A 19,125-nucleotide genomic window follows, 5' to 3' on the forward strand; every position below is an offset into this window, starting at 1 on the left:
TCCCAAATTGCCAATTAATAAAATTGGCAACAAACTTAGCCACTCAGCCACATCTGTCTCCTCGAGAGCTCGTGGTAAGGAGATTGCAAAAGAATTCTTGGGTGTTGAAGGAAAAATCCACCATAAAACAGCATTTACATATATTATTCCAAACTATTTAGACACTAAAGTCAACATTTCTAAACTGACGTCTCCCTAAACTGGAACTTTGCTGGTCCACATACCCCAGTATGTAAGTACGTTTTTCCATTACTCTCTTCTGTCCCAAGATGAACTCATTACTAAAACCTGTCCCTCTGCTCATCTCAAAACAGACTTGTTGTTGTGCACATGAATTAATATTAAGGGTGGATTTTTCCTCATGGTGCTCTCTGGTGCCTATATCTTTAAGATATTCCAGCATATTCTAAATTTTGACACATAGCCCAGTAACCAGATTTAGGTATGTAGATGCTGATACTGTATCTGGCTGTTTGAGTCTACACTTTAAAGATTTAAAAATAACTAAGAAATCAACCTTTTTCACAGCGGCCATTTTGACATAGAGTAGTAGGGTAAACACAGGTGTCATCAATGATACTAATTAAGGTTCAGTTCTGTTCAAACAGAGTAAGGATGGTCCTATTGTGCATGTTGGCTCGCTGGAAAGGCTGCCCCACTAAATGGAACCGAAGTATGGAATAAGGTGAGAAATAGGCAATGCAGCAACCATCAGCACTGCCTAGTTCGACAGTTCGATCGGAGTTTTGTGTGGTGTGCTGGACAGACTCACTGAGAGTGACTTGTCAATTAAGCATACCCTGTTTCATCCTCTATTGTACTCTAAATGTCACCATAATTTACAAAATGAACATCAAGGAAGAAGACTTGAAATTAGTGATTGAGACCATAAACTCATTAGAAAAAACGTTTACTGAGGTAATACATCAAGTGACAAGTAGGTTTAGTTCCCCATAAGACTCAGTACTATAGGACGTCGTTTTTGCAGCCCATGGAGCTTCTCCATGCTGGCCATTAGAAAGAATGCAGGATTATCAAAGACCCAGAAGCTCTATCCACTTTACCTGTATACTGTCGATGGCCAGAGCTGATAGCAGAGCTCTAACCCGATTTAACTGAAAACAATTTAGACCCAACTCAGATCCTTGGTCCAGGTAGGACCTTTACTAAGGCAGCCATATGGTTCAGCTTGTTTTGGTAGTTTTCTACTCACTAGTGGCCAAACATGGACTAATGCAGCTTTAAGGCAGGCATATAAACTGCCAGCCTGGCATCGCCATACTAATTCATAAAAATGGAAATGAGAGAAAATGAGAAAATGGTTTCCGGACTAATTAACTGCCAAAACTGATGACTTCAAACATACTGTAGCAAAGAAAGCTTTACTAGATCTATCACACCATTAATTCTGTCCAAACATGTTCTTAAAACTTGTCCTGAGCTTACAAATATGTCTCAAATCCACTGGATTCGCTGCATATTTCGTTCTTAATGAATTTCCATAGTTTGAAGAACTCGAGGGCAGCAGGACTTTGCAATCCTGGTTGAACAAAACATTTATTGTTTGACTCCACAGTTCCCAAAACCAAAAGGCGTCGCTACAAACTGTCTGACAGCACCGACATTCTTTAGAGAAGTCCGTAATATCATTTTCAGAGCACATGAATCAGTAAATGAACAAAGTATTGGAAATAAAATACAGAAAATCACCGCTTTTTGTTACACTTTCTTTATGCTCAGCCTCATGGGTCGAACCATAATAATAAAAAGAGGGGGGATAGTTTCAATAAACGCGTATGCTATTATCTCTAAGATTTACATTGTTGAAGAGAAGTAATATGTATTAATCGCTGTTACTACATCAAGGTTCAATATTTTGACGGTGGGATTAATAAATGCAAAGCAGTCGTTTAAAAAAAAAAAAAAACCCCATCGACGCCTCCCCCGCTTTGTGTGCGAGAATGGTCTATCCAGGAAGTATGTTCCACTGTTTGGGGAAATACCATAAACAAACTGTCTTTCCTGTCAACTTGAACGAGTGTTTCTTCTTTCGTGTCAGGTTATTGCGACAGTGACAAACAAAAATTCAACACTGTCTCGTTTTTTTTTGTGTGTGTGTGTGTGTGTGCTAGCGTTTGAATCAGCTGCTCTCGGTGTATGTGACCGGGAGGGAGGACGTTTGGGCTTTTTCTGACTGAGCTGTGCCGCTTTGAGAGAGATCACCATGTCTGATATCATTCTGGTGCTCCTGTTGGTCGTGATCCTGGTGTGTTTGGTTGTGACTGTCGGGGGCTTCCTGCTGTACTCGGGACTCCTGTCTGACGTGATAATAAAGACCGGGCCACCTCCTGTCAGAAATGTTACCATTGCTTATAAATTCAGAGAGGGATCATACAAGGAGTGCGGTGCAGCCTACACAGAGAGCTGCAGCATTGGGCCAAACCTGAGCTCCATCGGTGTCTTCTACGATGACCCCAAGCAGGTGAGACCCCAGAAATCAGCACCTGTTAGTCTAACTGCCTGTGTTTACACTTGAGCTCATGACATAACCACAACCCCCCCAGTGTACTTTGTGTCCTGATAAGATGTTACAGTTAGTGAGATATGCTTTGTTTGACCTGGACAGAGTCTTTAAAGGTGACATAAAAGGGTTGATATTATATATTTAAAACGTATATTTACACCGGTTCACTGAGTAAGCTTATCTAATGAGGTGTGATTCTTTATGTAGTCAACTTAACAACAGTCCTGACATAATGTCTGGGAGATATGAAAGTAATTAGGTCTATAAAAGATAATAAAATTGACAGAGCCCAATGTGGTATCTTCTATTGTCCAGGCAACTGTCCATGTACTGTCGTATGCTGAGAAAAAAGCAGCAAATTACATTTGAGAACCTGAAACCAGCAGATGTTTTGCATTTTAGCTTTAAATTTAACTAAACTACTACTAAACAATTATCAAAATTGTTGCTGACTGATTATAAACCAATCATTTACCTAAAAAAAACTGTCTATCTAATTAGCAATGGTCCTGTCTAAAGCTCTTGAACATATGCATGGAGGTGTATTGTACATTAACTGATGCAATATGATGTAATTCAGAAGACGTGGCTGAAGGGGTTAAATAAACAAGCAGCCTTTTGAAGGAACCGAGCCTGAATGATGAAACCAGTCAGCTGTTCAATGCCACGTTGCTCTGTTGATATTTTTCCTCTCTCATCTGTGGTTCCAGAGTGCTTCAGCATTTGTCAGTTCCTGACTCAGAGATGGCAACCAGACTTTAAACTAGAAGAGCAAACGCAACCTCTTCACGTTTGTCTGAAAAAAGAGAGCTGCTAGATGTCTGGAAAAGCAGATATTTGTCTGGTCTAAATGGTTATGAAATTACAGTCACGGTCCAGATGTGAGAAGCAATGAATGTCCCTTTGTCATTCTGATCGTAATCCGAAACCAAGTTTTGTATAAATAGGTCATTCCTCTGCTGAAATCTGCGGTTATCTCCTGCTTTCATTTTGCCCTCCGCTGTTCATCACGAGTTGAGTTCTTAGTCAACAAGAAATGTCTACACAACAGCTGCTTGTTAGACGGGAATGCTTATTGAGTTCCCAGCTGATACGGGAAGAGTAAACACACACATATGGTGTGCAGCATAATAACATTTCTCAAAGGCCTGAATATTACCTATTTAAGGCTTATTCCCTGACTTAAACAACAAAACTAACTGTGTGGTGTGGTTTGCTCTTTGATTAGCTTATATTGTGTCAGTTCTGCTGACATTGGAGTGCTGAGTTAGTTATGGTTGAGTGAGTTAAGCCATCTGACAAACAGTACAACAAAATAGTGCCTTTGAACACGTCAGCCAGAAGTTTACAGTAACCTAGTCCCGGGAGTTGACATGGGGACAGTGGTGTGGTGGCCTAGCTAGTATTATTATAAGTCTGTTGTGTTTAATGCTTTTTGACACTTAATATATGATCACTTGGTGTCTCTTACTTTGAGATGCAGGGTTCAGTCATGCCACTGAGCCAAATCGCAATTTAGTAATCCTTTGTGGAATAAAGAACGTGGCAGCACTTTGTGTTTGTCTTTCTGCTTACTCCTGCCAGTTTGTCTGTAGCACGCCGTCCTTTTTTAAGTAAAGGCTTTTAGTGGAAAACCTGACTGCGAGTCATACCAGTGGAAACTTTTCTGCTGGTGTCGGAATTTGTGAAGAGTCTGGATCATAAGGGGCCGTTATGTTCAGACGTCTCTCCAGAGGCAGAGACATTTCTATATGAATCCGATGACTGAGGTTGGTGTCTGTTTTGACATGATCCGAAGATATATGGACCTCTGATTTCCTTCTGAAGATAAATTAGACATCACAGAAATAAATCAAGTAGAAAAATAGTATTAACTTAACTGATTCAAAGTTTAGGAGTGCAACCTGCACATGTTCAATCTCTCAAAAACCTCAGACTTATTGAACTGGGAACAGCCAGAAAAGCTTGGTCCACTGACTCAGAGAATAAGAACTGTTTGCTGTTTTCAGTGTGTTATTTTGTGAGAAGATGTTGCCCCTCTTAGTTTACAAAGGCCAAGAGTCTGTTTAGTCACCACCAACCACAAAAGTAAACTAAAAATGGGAGAGGTGGCTGAAACAGAATTTCCAGTTAATAGTAATGCTTGTGTTTATGTGACTGCATGTCCTGAAGTCTAACACACTGTTCCTCCAGAGATGTTTAATGGGTCAACTATCCTTACTAGTTTGTAATGCTGCAGTTTTTTATTTGGTTTTTACTTCTCCTGTTTATAGTTGTATATAGTTGTTATAGTAGTTTTTTTACTGATACAGCCTTTGAGTACTTTTTAGAACGCTATATAAAACAAATGCATTATTATTATTATTATTATTAGAATAATTAGTGATTACAGTGGATTTTGCAACTTGCTGTGTTTCGATTTGACCCTAATTTTTAAGGGGTGGTTTTCATCCAGTATAAGCAGCAGCTAGCTCTTTTCACCATGCTACCATATCCTTAAGTCTTCCATATCTCCATCCTCTGTATCCATAGTCGTTCTACCGTAGCTGAATATTTATCTAAATGATTGTAAAATTAATGCCATCTCGCTTTCATGGTGGAGACACACAGGCTGGTTTAAATTCTGCATGTAGGAATGGAATAAATAGTGTCTCTGTATTGTTGGGAGCACACCAGGTCTCAGAGATGCATTCTTAAGCCATAATCACCTTCTTTAAGAGGGAACCATGCAGTTGACTGTTTATTAAATTTAGAAGGCACAGACAAGGATTTATAAACCACTAAAACTGTTCTGACATTTTCGAGGTTGCATTTGAGTATGTATTCAGAAAATATTGTTAAATAGTGAGCATCCTATACTGAACATTGTAAGCCTTTTTCCTTACTGCACACTACAGCCACTAGATGGCAGTGTTAGCATTGAAAGTGAGTTTTGTGGGAGGCGGGTGCATCCTCAAAACCACATTGATCTTTATACTTAATTCATTACCATGGCATAAGTAGTGTGATTCAGCCTCCTATAATTCATTCACTCAAAATCGTCATCATATTAAAATAACATTTCAAACCTACACGAGTGGCTGTAGAGTAATTGGCCACTGTGACACCACTACTCAGTTGGTTTTCATGCCGGGTTCTGGAGTATAGCTGGTTTTCAACAAATTGGAGTCATTTGCATTCACCCTGCATTTAAGCTCTAATATAGTCCCTATTTTATGATGAAAACCAGCAGGAGTCTGTGTCCTGCAGACCAGCATTCAAATCAAACTACCCCAACGGATCAAATGAATCACATAACGTGCTGTTATAGTGACTGAATCTACTGTATGTTTGGACAGTTGTGGAATCTGTTTATTTCACTGGCCTGCTCTGGTAAAGGTTGGTGGTTGACATCCTCACCTCAGTAAGCCGAGGCACTTGAGGCAACACCAATTAGCACTAAACTGAGTTGCTCTTCTTTGTGCCTCTTGCTTGTGTATGTCCATTCATGCATGTGTGTGTTTGCATGTATGCTTATAATTGCCATCAGTTATTATCACAAAGGCCTGAGGGATTGAACAGTTTAGCAGTTTGGCTCGCAGGGGTCAGTCAAAAGGACAGTGACCCACAACATTGGAGGTTACACTTAAAACTCACCAAAACAATTCAAGGCAGAGATGCTGCGGGCTCTGCTGTAATGGGGCTTTGACACGAGTTTTGAACAAATCCCAGACTGGACAGAGTACAATCTAAGTCATTGAATTCCTGGGTTGTAGCTCTTTGTTGTGTTGTAGAATGGCAAGGAGAAATAATTTCCACCAGCGGGCTGCCTGTCTGCAAGGAATCTCCAGAGCAAAATTCATTAATAGGAGTGGGCAGCAGTGAATGCTCAGAGGCCAGTGTGTGTGTGTGTGTGTGTGTGTGTGTGTGTGTGTGTGTGTGTGTGTGTGTGTGTGTGTGTGTGTGTGTGTGTGTGTGTGTGTGTGTGTGTGTGTGTGTGTGTGTGTGTGTGTGTGTGTGTGTGTGTGTGTGTGTGTGTGTGTGTGTGTCGAAACAAACTACTACTAAGAAACTTAAAGATATATGTAATGTTATTGTCTAGATAGAAGTAGAAGCTTGTATAAATGTATGGATAGTCCTTTTATTTAACCATTATGCTTTCATCAGTAGATATGATCAAAGCCTGTTTATAGTTGGTAGATCTACACAGCAAATGCACTGATGATTGTATCGTGGCTAAACTAGAGCTGCTGTTTGATTCAACCTCTGATCCAGTGAATTCCCACATTGTCTTAGCTTCTGAAGCAAACCCACTCATGGCTCCCCATGACAAGCAGGAGAAAATGAAATGTCACGTGTAGACGGGTATGGGAGTGGCAGTGAGAGATGAGGCGAGGTGTGGGACTGCCTTGGAAGAAGGGTCTAAATTGGTAGGAGTCTGACTCACCTTGAGAGCCTCGCAGTGCTCCAATTCATCAATCGGAATTTCAGATCAGAGTGCCGAGCATCGCCGCACTCCCAGTCAAATTTATTAGCATTTTACTGCTGCTTGTCTGTCTGTCGACAGCAACAACATGAAAGGGGGGCTTCTGGCAAGGAGTAACTGCTTTTAAAAGTGGATATGAAATGAGAAATAAATGCGCTCATACTCTGAAGTCTAGTCCCACAGGTCTTCAAGTCAATATTATGCAAGATTGTGGACATGCTGGCTCTCCCTATAGTAAAGCACCCCATTAATGTTTATGGACATCTCTACAGTGAGTGAGATACTGCAAAAACCAGTAGACAGAAATCCAGACAGAATCTATTAAATGGGGAGCTGCTTTTTTATCCCACAACGCAACTATTGAGTTTATTTTTAGGATGCCATTTTGATCCATTTTCACAAACTGCAGAGAGAGAAAGCCATTACTCTACAAGCTGACATGTTACGATTAGTCAGTGAAACAAGATGGTGAGGAATGCCTTTAAATCTTCTGCGCCATCAATCCAGTGACATGCATTGGCTCTTCACCCTGTGTTATGATGCGCAGGATATTGGATTACACAGCCGAATATTTATCAGAGCAGCTTACAGAGAGCAAGGAGGTGGAGAAAGAGAGTTGAATATTTGTAGCGAAGGAAGTAAGCCTATGCAGAGGAGGGAGGAATTGATTCATATCTCCTATTAGAGAAGATTATCTCTCTGCTCTGTGACATCTGGCTGGAGGAGTGCCACACTGTGTCCAGCTGGCCAAGGAGTGGTGAACCAGCTCAACAACTGTGGCGAAGGAAAACTGTGTCCTGCCTCCAGCAGGCTGCTTATCCTCGCCAGTAATTATACATGCCAGAACTCCCAGGATGCCATGTGTAATTACCAGCTAAGTCTGAGCACAGCCTAAAGGCACCGAGCTGCACTTGGTGAAAGAGAGAAGCAGAAAAAATAAAAAAAAGATTTCCACTGGCTCCTGACTCAAGGGGCCATTGGGGCCCACGCCTTGTCACTGCAGCAGATATATAATCAGATTTTTTGTGCTTTAGGCCCCTTCCAAAGGAGGACATATTGATGTTTATAAGTTGAATGAGTCTTAATTTTATGGCATATTCAAGTAATGTAATATTATATCAGTCAGTGTGATGACTGATGATGTTTTCTTCTTTGTGCCCAAATTGTAAAATCACCCTTAATGTTTCCTTGCTAAATCAATTTGCTTTAACTGCATCTGTTTGGGTAAGCATACTTGCTTCAGTGTAATTGCTGCTCCATCAATACAGCTGCAAACAGCCCATCACAGAATACCTGTGGCCCCAGTGCTGTGCAGCCCCATTAGTTTCAATTTCCTTCCTGGTGACTTCGTCTCTGCTGCCTCGTCTGCCTGTAGGGGGCCGAATGGCTTCCAATCAGCTGAGACAGGTTATCGCTCTGACACACTGAGGCGAAAGACAGCTCTTGTTGAGAGATTGTTGCTGCGTATCCCATAGTCTTCTGTTCTTCTTGCTCTGCATGTGTCAGGTTCTTTGCTTGTTCATGGAAGTGCCTTAAACACCATCTGTCTCGGTGTTCCAGATATAGAAAGGAAATGATACCGTGAACCACTGAACAGAGAAAGAGAGAGCTCTCCAGAAAAGGCAGTGATGTGTAGTGTGTGTAGTGTGTGTGTGTGTGTGTGTGTGTGTGTGTGTGTGTGTGTGTGTGTGTGTGTGTGTGTGTGTGTTACCCGACACAATTGGACAGTAGATGAAATAAGTTTTGTTTTGGGTGGCTGTTACGTGGTGTTCACAAAGTTGCTGTTTTTTTTATGAATGCTGCATTTGCTGTTTGCCCTGCTTCGCTGGAGATGCTGATGTAAAGATGGTGTAGAGGTCCAGAGAGGCTCCAAATTTGCAGATTTATTGACTGCAATGTAGTGAAGGACCCTTGTACAATCGCAGCCTCTTAACTCCATTTTGGCATAATGGTGAACTCAGTGTGCCAACAAGAGCATGAAGGGCAAGTCTGATGTTTTGCTCTCAAGCTTTAGGTTTTTCATTTTCGATGACACTTAGCTGTTCAATTGCATATTACAAAGCAACCTGTAAAACCAAACTAAGAGGAATTTAAATATTTATTTGAAGATTGTTTTCTGCCTCACAGCAGAGCATTTATGTTGCCTTTCCATGGTTTATGGTTCGTTTACAAAGAGCTGATGCGATATGCTCTTTCAGTGTTAATTTCTCCCACTCTGCTAATTTAGCTTCGCATTTTGTTGAGCGGTTGCTTGGCAGTTGTGTTTTAATGAGTGTGATAATGGTCAGGCAGATAATGGTATGCCCATTATTATCTCTGCCTTTAAGTTACAGTAAGACGGAGCGTTGGCTGCTAGCCTCGTTGGTCCCTGTCCTCCTTAACCTGCTCACACTTCAGAAATGACCAATTGTAAACAGGGCCACTTCTCCAAGCAATGCATCCCAAGTGGTGATGGCCAGGAGGGAAGAGGTGCAGGGCCAACAGGAGGAAAGATGAAGAGAGTAAATCCTCATTACGTGTCTGCTAATAAAGAATTACCTCTGTCAGCCATACCTTTTTATTGTTTGAGAGCCCTCATCCATCAAAAAAGGCCCTTGTAGCCTCAAGCAAAGAATTGCTTTTGAAATTACTTTCTCTCCCAACAGGTCCTTGGAGACCTGGCTTTGGGGAATCAAGCAGAGAAGGCAATGGCACCATTTGTGAGGGGAAGCCATCTTAGAGTCCTGTGAGCCACAAGCGCTACCAAAGTCGGCTGTATATGTATTTTTTCCCCCCTGTTTTAACAAGCCTGCACAGCATAGGGAAATATAGGAAATGAATGTTTGCTGTACATTAAATAAGCAGGGACATATTCAGATGAAGTTAAACATTTCAGTAGATCTTGGCAGATAGCTTCATTGCACTTTTAGAGGCGTTTACACGTCACTGTTAACTGAATTGGTTTTCTACAGCTTGGCACAGAAACATAATATGTCAGTGTTCAGTTTCAGAGGTAAAAGCTCCACAGTCTTCCCATTATCTGACTCTCTGCTTCTCACCCCGACCAATCAGAAGCCACAGTCGGCTTTCCTCAGCTACCTGTGAGAAATGGAATCGCACGCTGTCTTTCAAAAAACTGCTTTGGCAGCGGATGACTTTTGGAGCGCCGCTGCCCAGCTTGGACAGCATCTGAAAATTTTTACCTTTTGTGCTGTTAGAAATTTCAGACACAAACAAAACAACTTTGGTGTGGAAGACAAGACAAGTCAAGTACATGGAGTGGTGTTCCTCTCTTTCCTAATTGCCTCTGGTCTCTAGGGTGTGTTATCTGGAGGGAAGCAGAGATGAGATGCAGTCAGAGCTGCTGTTTGTTCTTGCCACTGTGTGGGATGTGAATGATAGCTAGAGCCCTGAATGATATCATTAGTGAACTACTGGTTTGTCTAACACACTCTAGTCTATCAGTGCAGAGAGCATGAGGGATAGCGAGATGGTGAGACACTGAAGCAAGACTGTGGGTGGACAGTTGTTATCCCCTCTGTGTTTGAATGGTTATTGTTGCATCTTATCATAGACCCCCAGTGTTGACAAGGAGTAGCTCTGTACAGCAGACTTGTTGACAGCCCATACGTTTGATGCATTCATGTGGGAAATAGGGTAGGGCAGAGCAACCCCTGCACATAAATCCATTTAGATGAGAACGTATAAATTACAGTTCCATTGTTAAAAAAAAAATAAAGGCCAAGAAACAAAGGTCTTAAACATTTATATTAATATGGCATATAGAGCTGGATTATAATTCAGTGTTAATATAGTAATGATATGATCATTTTGCGTTATTGTTTTACAAAATTATGTTGTCCAAACTAATGATTTGAAGCTAAATGTAATTAAAAACATTTCTTATTTTGATTTATTTAGAGCTGTGGTCAACCAAAGACTGAAATTATACCTAAATATCATTTATAACTAAATCGACCACAGTGCACTGAGAGCACTCTGTCTGGTAGCTGCTGGGTGCAAATCAAGGTTACACAATATTGCCAAGCAAATGAATATTTCTTTTTCACATATCGTTACCTTCATGCCATGTCTATCAAGTACAGAAGAGCTGTGTTTATCCACTCAGCTCTATAGTCCTCTGATGCTGGGGACTGATGGAGCGATTGTTGTTGGTTATTTGACATTTGTGTCAATTAGTTTGGAGCTGAATAAATGTTGTGAAAGTTAAGCCCTGCAGTCTTAACCGAGTTCAAGTTGTAAAAAAGGGGGTGTTTTGACTTCATTATAGGGTCTTATTGCTTATTAAACTAATTTCAAACAGAACCACATTTGTTAAGTAAAATATATTTGAATATAATATTTGTACATATAATACAATACAATACAATGTCACTCAAAAATAGTATACATCAGGTCAGCACATGTCCTTCCCAAATAATGGATTAAGAAACGCTTTTCTCCTTATGAACGTAACACCAGCGACTGTCCGACCAACGGACAAGAACATATCGACCAACCAATCGACCAACCGACCAGCAGGTGTCAACCCGAGATTTATTCAAGTTAATGTTTACGAGTTTTGTTAAATGTAATGCATAACTCTGGGGAGTCCATTGCCATTTGATTATTTTATACATGATTTTGCATACGTTTGACATATGATGAATATACACCGATCAGCCATAACATTATGAGCACTGACAGGTGAAGTAAATAACACTGATTGTCTGGTTATCATGGCACCTGTCAGTGGGTGGGATGTATTAGGCAGCAAGTGAACATTTTGTCCTCAATGTTGATTTGTTAGAAGAAGAAAAATGGGAAGCGTGAGGATTTGAGCGACTTTGACAAGGGCCAAATTGTGATGGCTAGACCAGTGGTTCCCAACCTTTTTCCCTTGAAGCCCCCCTTGCCTGTGTCCAAGACAAGTCAGGCCCCCCCAACCCCAACCCCTACCCGCATACTTAATAGGTAATAAATAGCTTAATGAATTTAAATGTGGACCAAAAATATGTTTCAATTTGGATTATACAGGTTTGATTATCCACTTGGGTGTGTTATTGTGATTTTATAAATTAAATTTTTGTAAACCTCAGCAGACAAAGTTGTGCGCACCCCCTGTGACCTCTGGCACCCCCCTTGGGGGGGCCCGGACCCCGGGTTGGGAACCACTGGGCTAGACGACTGGGTCAGAGTATCTCCAAAACTGCAGCTCTTTTGGAGTGGAGTGGAGTGGTCTGCAGTGGTCAGTACCTATCAAAAGTGCTCTAAGGAAGGAAAAGTGGTGAACTGGAGACAGGGTCATGGGCAACTAAGGCTCATTGATGTACGTGGGGAGTGAAGGCTGGCCTGTGTGGTCCGATCCAACAGACGAGCTACTGCAGCTCAAACTGCTTAAAAAGTGAATGCTGGTTCTGATAGAAAGGTGTCAAAACACACAGTGCATCGCAGTCTGTTGGTATGGAGCTGGTATGACCACCAGGGTGCCCAGGTGGTCATAATGTTATGGCTGATCGGTGTAGATATACTGCACAGGAATAAATAAATGTAATTTTATTTTTAAAAAAAAACTCCACTATCATGTTTTTTAAAATGTAACTTCTTTAATGTATGTTACTAGGCTTTAAAATAAATATATGTTCATTCACTGTCACATTGCTGTAATGATTTACTCTGACAATACAGCCATTGCGACTGTCTGTTTGCAATGACTCATTGCTTCATTGTAAATAGATCCAGTATATCTCAGGTTGCCTTGAATGAATAATTCCCTGTCAAAAGCAGGTGATCCGTGTTCTCTGACTCACTGTTGAACATAGTGTCAAGGGTCTCTGTCAGGTGACAGTAAAGATTATCTGCTCATGCTGAACAGGCACTGTCAGTCATTATTATTACCCACATGATGCAGACATTAAGAGGCCATGAGGGTTTGGGATGAGGTGAGCAAATAGATTTATCTCAACCATGGAGTCTCACCGGGAGCCAACAACGCTGAATTACGCCACAAAAGCTGCCGTATGAACGAAGTAGGAGAGTTGGAACAGTGCGGTGTAGTAGCAGCACAGTGCAGTCAAAAATATCTCTGAATGTGAGAATTGAGAGGGAAAAGAAGAGAAGGTTGTGGCGTTTAGATGTGATAATTATGCAAGGATGCCACGGACATGAAGATGAGTGTTGCTGGCTTCCATCTGTGCCCCCTCAGTGCCAGCCCGTCACAGAGCAGAAACCAGCAGCAAGTCTTAAAGGACGATACCAGGGTTTTTTTGGGGTATGTTTTATCCCATTTAGTAAAAATCAGATGTACTCTAATTTAATTATTTGTTTTACTTTCAAGGTTGTTAATCCAGCCTACTAGACTGCCATTGGTTCCCAACTCTCAGTGCAGAATAAAAACCAACTTGCAGAGACAAATCTGTCTTAAATTGGGAAATCTGTCACACTGATGATGTTTGCGTTTGATTGTGTCAACATAACTCATATGTGTCTCTCAAAGGTGATTTTCATACTGCACAGAAACCAGTGTGTGTAGGGGGGTGTGATGGCACTAGTTTTCTGGGGCCTATTGTATTATTGCGCTGCATATATTCTGTACATAATGTCCTACTGCAACGTGTCATTATCATTGTCAAGTCGCATATATAAATTAACATTATGGCAAGATTTAGAAAATGGTGGGCAGAAACCTATGTGAGTTTTAGTGAATTTACAAAAGCTGCTTTGGTCCTTTTAACAACTGCTCCCACTCCCCATTTGAAGTTCTACAGACAGACTGCAAAGTATCTGCAAACAGATGTGAGTGGGAGAATCTCTGTCAGATCCTCTTCTGACTGACAATTCGCTCGGTCTCATCTGCATGCAGACATGTGGGCACATTAAGAAACATCATGGTGGCAGAGACGCTTTGTAGTGAAGGAGACCAAACCTCTATTTCGGCTTGTGTTCTCCTCAAGTGTCATCAGGCCAGACAAACAATCCCCGCTAGTTCCAGGTGTAGCAATTTGAAGCAAAACGTTTTGGCCAAATATCTACAAATCCTTTATATGTAAAACACAATTTATTTGCAAATGCAAAATCTCATATGTATTACATATTATTATTTGTAATATTTTTAATAATGTTTGCATGGAGCATGGTGTACGAATAGGTGACCATTTCTGGCACACTTAACTAACATGCTTTTCAGTGCAGATACAATTTGAACTGCCACATATGTGACCTGACTGTGGGATGTTTACCAGAGCTGGCAGCCTTCTGTCAGTGACACTTGGCAGGCCATGTGAAGGTGCAACGTCTCCACAAGTTTAAATCAAACGGCTTCTATTTTTACTTCCACACATGTGCAAGCATTAAACACACCAGTCACCTATTGTTATTATTAATGTTTTTTTCAACAGAAATACATTGTTCCTCCTCGCAATTTGAGTAATTTTTGTTTTACACAAATGCATTTAACTGAACAGACAGGTCTCCACAGGTAATACAATACAGCTCAAAGGTTATTAGTAGTTAGCTTTAAGTTCAGTTAGCTGTAAAGAGTAACTTTTCTAACAGTCCCTGGAAGAAAGAGATGCATACAAACACCAGCAGGGCAGAATTTGTAAATGTTCAGTATATGTTCATTCATTCCCTATTTCTGTCCCTTCAGAGGCCGTCAGAGAAATGTCGCTATGTGGTGGGCAGTGTCCTGTGTGAGGGTGAAGAGAAGCCAGATGAAGAACTGCAGAAGCTGTATGAGAAGTTTGGCTTCAAGGTGTTTTCTCTGCCTGAAGTGAGCCACGCTGTGACCACCAGCTTCCCCTGCACCACCCCTCTGTCTCACGTGCTGGGACCTTACAGGGTCTACCCGAGGCTCGCCTCCTACATCGAGGTACAGACAAAATGACGATATGTTAGCACAATGTGGATATACGTGTGGCTGCAGTCTGTCTAAAGCTCTTTTAGCCACATAGTAACAGGCTTTATCTCTGCTCTTATTAAGAAAGGATCCGTGAGAAGCAGAGGTGTAAAAGTTTGAACAGTGTACATGTCTCCAGTGTTTACAGGATGTCTCTAGGGTTTAGTAGAATGTTTCTTTCTCTAACAATTACTTGTATTGTTCTCCTCTCCCACATGAAAAAGTAAGACGAGAGTTTTCTCCTTTTCTCTGTTCCTTATGTTCTTTTATTTGAGTGGATAGCAATCATCTTGTGATCACATCTGTCCTCTTTTCTGCTTCCTGCTTGTCAAAAGACCCTCACTCGTGTGTTGTTTAATTCATCACATGAGCAGATGAGGTCCTTAAAGTAGATTAAGAATAGATGAAGTAGTAGGAAATGAAGGTACGTCTGAGTCCTGCGGCCCATATGCTGGGCTCCATGTCCTCAGGACAGGCCTCAAAAAGCTATTGACATTTACTGATGACATTTACCCACATGGATTCATTTAGGGACATCCCAGTACATGAATAATGCTCCACGTGTGCCTGTGTGTGAGTGCTCGCACATGCATGCTCGCACGTCTGTCCATCTGTTTATTTAAGCTTCTGTCTCTTCACAGGAGGTAAAAAGTTCCCAGTTCTCAGTCAGAAAATGTACCATTATGTCTTCTCACATTCACCTTTAATGGATGGAACAAACTTTTCTTTCTCATATTCATAACAGTGGGAGACGGGGCGTTCAACTGTTAGATGGCAAGAGGGTTCACATTTGAGTACTGAAATTCATTGATATGACTCTCTAATTCTGCAAACCTTTTTGTATTTTATCAGTAAACCGCAAATCCAATGCATCATCAGCATGGGATGGTGCCATTATGCCGTAGGAGTCGTGCTTTACTGTGTTGAGTCCTCCATCTGTTGTTGTGTTGTGACGAGCACAGGAAAGTAAAGGGGCAAGGACCCCATGGATGGCATCCTTCTTTGGCTGTATTCAGCTCTGCTAGCATATCAAAGCCTTGCTAAAGATAGCCAGTGTGTTGTAGGCAGACCATTTCTGAAAGGTCTCAGTTGTATTGTTGACTTTGATCCTGGCCTTATCCCAGAGTTTTCTTTTTTAGGTAGTTAATTTCGTGGCACTGTCGACAAAGTTTTGATTTTATAAAAGTGTTTGTTTTTTTTAGAAAACACCACAGCTATATACAATATACTAATAATGTGGGATTAGCTCAAAAATGAATATCAACGCTGTATTTTGCCTCCCAATTTGGATTGGCAAATTCTCCATATACCACAGTCCTTGTAATTGCAGACTGCCATGTGTCTCCTCTGATATGCCAGCTGCTACTTGTCACCTAGCCCTAGGCATTACTGGCATTACACTCCGATATTACCCCACTGCAGCCAGGCAGCTCGACTAACAAGTAGGAGTTGCTAGTTCAGCGAAAAGGGAATGATCCCCCACCGGTTTCCCACTAAGCAAACACTAACAGTTGTCTTTGTTGCTGCCTGGTTAAGCTTGAAATAATTAATTAATTTCTTTTTCATTTAGTTTGTAGTAGGGATATCAGTCATGGTCTACAAATGCATATCCTTAAAGAACCACTGTCTGGTCAGCTTATTGTTCAGCAGCTTTCTCATCTTTTTTGCAGTTTGGTCTCTGAAGCACTACGCATACTGTTACACTCAACATCAGTGGGCAGGACAAACATGTGCACTGACACAGACTAAACGGTCGGAAGGCATAGGAATAGCATCCCTCCGTGTTAAAATTTAGTAGTATTCCCTTTTAGGCTCTAGTGCCGTTACATAATCATGGCCAGAGTCAGTGTGCATCTTTTGTGAGCGTGCAGCTCTGGATGTCAAGCTAGGTGATATCACTGTAAAGAAAGCATCAGTTTTTACTCCTTCACACTTGTCTGCCATAAGGCAGAAGTGCTTGTTGCAGCCCATCAGTTGACCTGAGTGCTGTGACAGGTCGTTAAGGAGCTGCTCTTGTACAGTAGATGGGCTGATAACACACTAACATCCAGTTTGAGTTGTGGAGTGGCAAGTGCACTATGTGTACCAGCTACAGCGGGGGCTAATGAATAATAAAGCGTGGTTTAGAGAGGCTTGGTTAGAGGGTGGTATCTGAATGTACAATAAATGTGTGCCTATATACAGCATGTATGATTAATTGAGTAGGTTTGTAGTATGAGGGGTTTTTAAAGGAGGGAAGCACTTGTGTGACGTAGCTTTGGGCTCTGTATCTACTGTAGATCCAAGAGATTTTACTTAATCTACTGACAAGTTTATGCTAATCTATGTACAAACACAGGCATGGAACTTGAAACCTGCCCTTGGTGGCAATACAACAATCTCTTATATTATTTTTGTTAAGGTCCAGTGTGTAGGATTTAGTGGTATCTAGCAGTATAGTTGCAGATTGCAATTGCCTCACTTCACCCTCCCCTTCCAAAATAAAACTATGGTGGCTTCAAAAATGTAAATAGCCCTGGAGCAAGTGTTTGGTTTGGTTTGTCCATTGTGGGCTAAACATGTGTAGGTAAAAACCTCTCATTCTAGCTGGAAAACACAAAGATTGTCTTTACCAGCTAGTTGCTAACTTTGTGGATTGTTTGGCGCTGGAAAAGAAGCAGTGGGTTTTACAGAGCTTTTAAATTGCTCAAACGGAAAACATGAGAGCTGTGAGATTGAACCAAACCAGTTTAGGTGTGGATGGACAAAAGTAACAGCTTAACCGCTGAAATGCGACGTAAAACCAGAAATTATTACCTGATTTTATCACCAGACTACAGAGTTGGGTGATAATTCTTGTCACTACGAACAACTCACATCAAAAGGTTGATTAGTGTAGCTTTAAGCCTTGAAATGATTAGTCAAATAATGCAAACCAGTGCTGCCAGTGAGAGCTGGGAGCCCAGACTGTTGAGGTGGGCTTAGTGTCTGGCCCTGTGCCCAGTCTTCAGCGTGAAAGTGTTTTCTCAGAGATTCTGGTGCACCTCCTGGCCTCTGCAGTGCTTCAGTTATCAGAGAGCAGGTTAAGTGCATAACTGCCCTTTTTCACTTGAACACTTTCTCTCCGGTCCAACAGCGCCATCTCCACACCAGCTTACTTTGCCTTATCTCTTCTATGCACAACACATAAGCTAACACACACACACACACACACACACACACACACACACACACACACACACACACACACACAAGGAGATATAATTGCAGCTTAAAAGATCTGAAGTAGGTGATAGGTGTTCACTGTGTTTAATCCTGATGTTTTCAGTGTGCCGTTAATAATCGCAGGGTATCAGTGGATTTGTGGTATAAGTTGAATGTCCCAAATATTGGTAATTCAGCTCAGCAGCTGCATATTCATGTCAATCTAAATTACAGCAAGTGAGTTAGTGGGTATGAGCACAGGATGCTTGCGGTTGTATCATCTCACAGTTAAAAAGGAGTGGGGGTGAAAAAACCGAAAAACTGGCAGATAAAGAAGTAGCTGTCACACTGTGTTAAAGGATTTGGTCAAACCCTGTTTGATCTTTGTGAAAGTACCTTTTCAGGGGCTAAAGAATGAAAGAAAACAATCACGAGGGGTGTTATTTTGGTGGCTGCGTCAAACAAAACTCCCAATAGTTCCTGTGAGCAGAAACAAGATGAGAAACTGATAGCTCCAGTACATTTAGTAATCCATTTATCTGAATAAAGCTTAAAGCATCATAAATAAAATAAAAATTCTCATTTCCCTCTATACACATAGTTTTATCTGCCTTGCAGGTCCCACAACAATTAAAATGTATCTATAAACCTCAGAGAATATCTCTGTGTCATCTAGTGTGTTCTACTATTGCACAATATCTATTGTTGTTCTGTATGGCTGCTCACATTGTGTGTAGAGGAAATATCTTCTATATGGAGTAGGAGGAATCATAAGCAGTGCTGACAGTCACAGTTTCAGCTCACAAACACAGAACTGAAACAAATGAACACTGTATCAGCATTTAAGCACAATACTCTGCTTTTTTCCCCTTCAATTTAGTGTCTAGAAATTAAGTCCAAGCAATTTACCACTGTCATAATGATAAATAACAAGAATATTGTTTTGAGCTCTGCCTGAATTAATAATATCTCCATATGGGCCCATCACAGACAATATTAGGTTTATAGGTTTGTTGTGTTGCCTGAGTGGCAGTGTGGAGCTTTCTTGGAGTCTGGGTGGGATCTTAGAGAGGGTGC

At 41.2% G+C, this 19,125-nt stretch overlaps 1 protein-coding gene across 1 annotated transcript in view; it reads left to right on the top strand.

Annotated features, from left to right (window-relative positions):
- Positions 1-1,980: 1,980 nt before the first annotated feature.
- The window catches only part of tex264a (testis expressed 264, ER-phagy receptor a), a 67,333-nt gene continuing 50,188 nt past the window's right edge, over positions 1,981-19,125 (top strand). The window contains exons 1-2 of the mRNA XM_051415206.1: positions 1,981-2,482; positions 14,617-14,838. Coding sequence (XP_051271166.1) covers positions 2,225-2,482; positions 14,617-14,838 — 480 coding nt within the window. The 5' untranslated portion in view covers positions 1,981-2,224. The remainder of the gene's footprint in view (positions 2,483-14,616; positions 14,839-19,125) is intronic.

Source organism: Dicentrarchus labrax, unplaced genomic scaffold, assembly GCF_905237075.1.
Source record: "Dicentrarchus labrax unplaced genomic scaffold, dlabrax2021, whole genome shotgun sequence".
In the NCBI taxonomy this organism is placed as follows: domain Eukaryota; kingdom Metazoa; phylum Chordata; class Actinopteri; family Moronidae; genus Dicentrarchus; species Dicentrarchus labrax.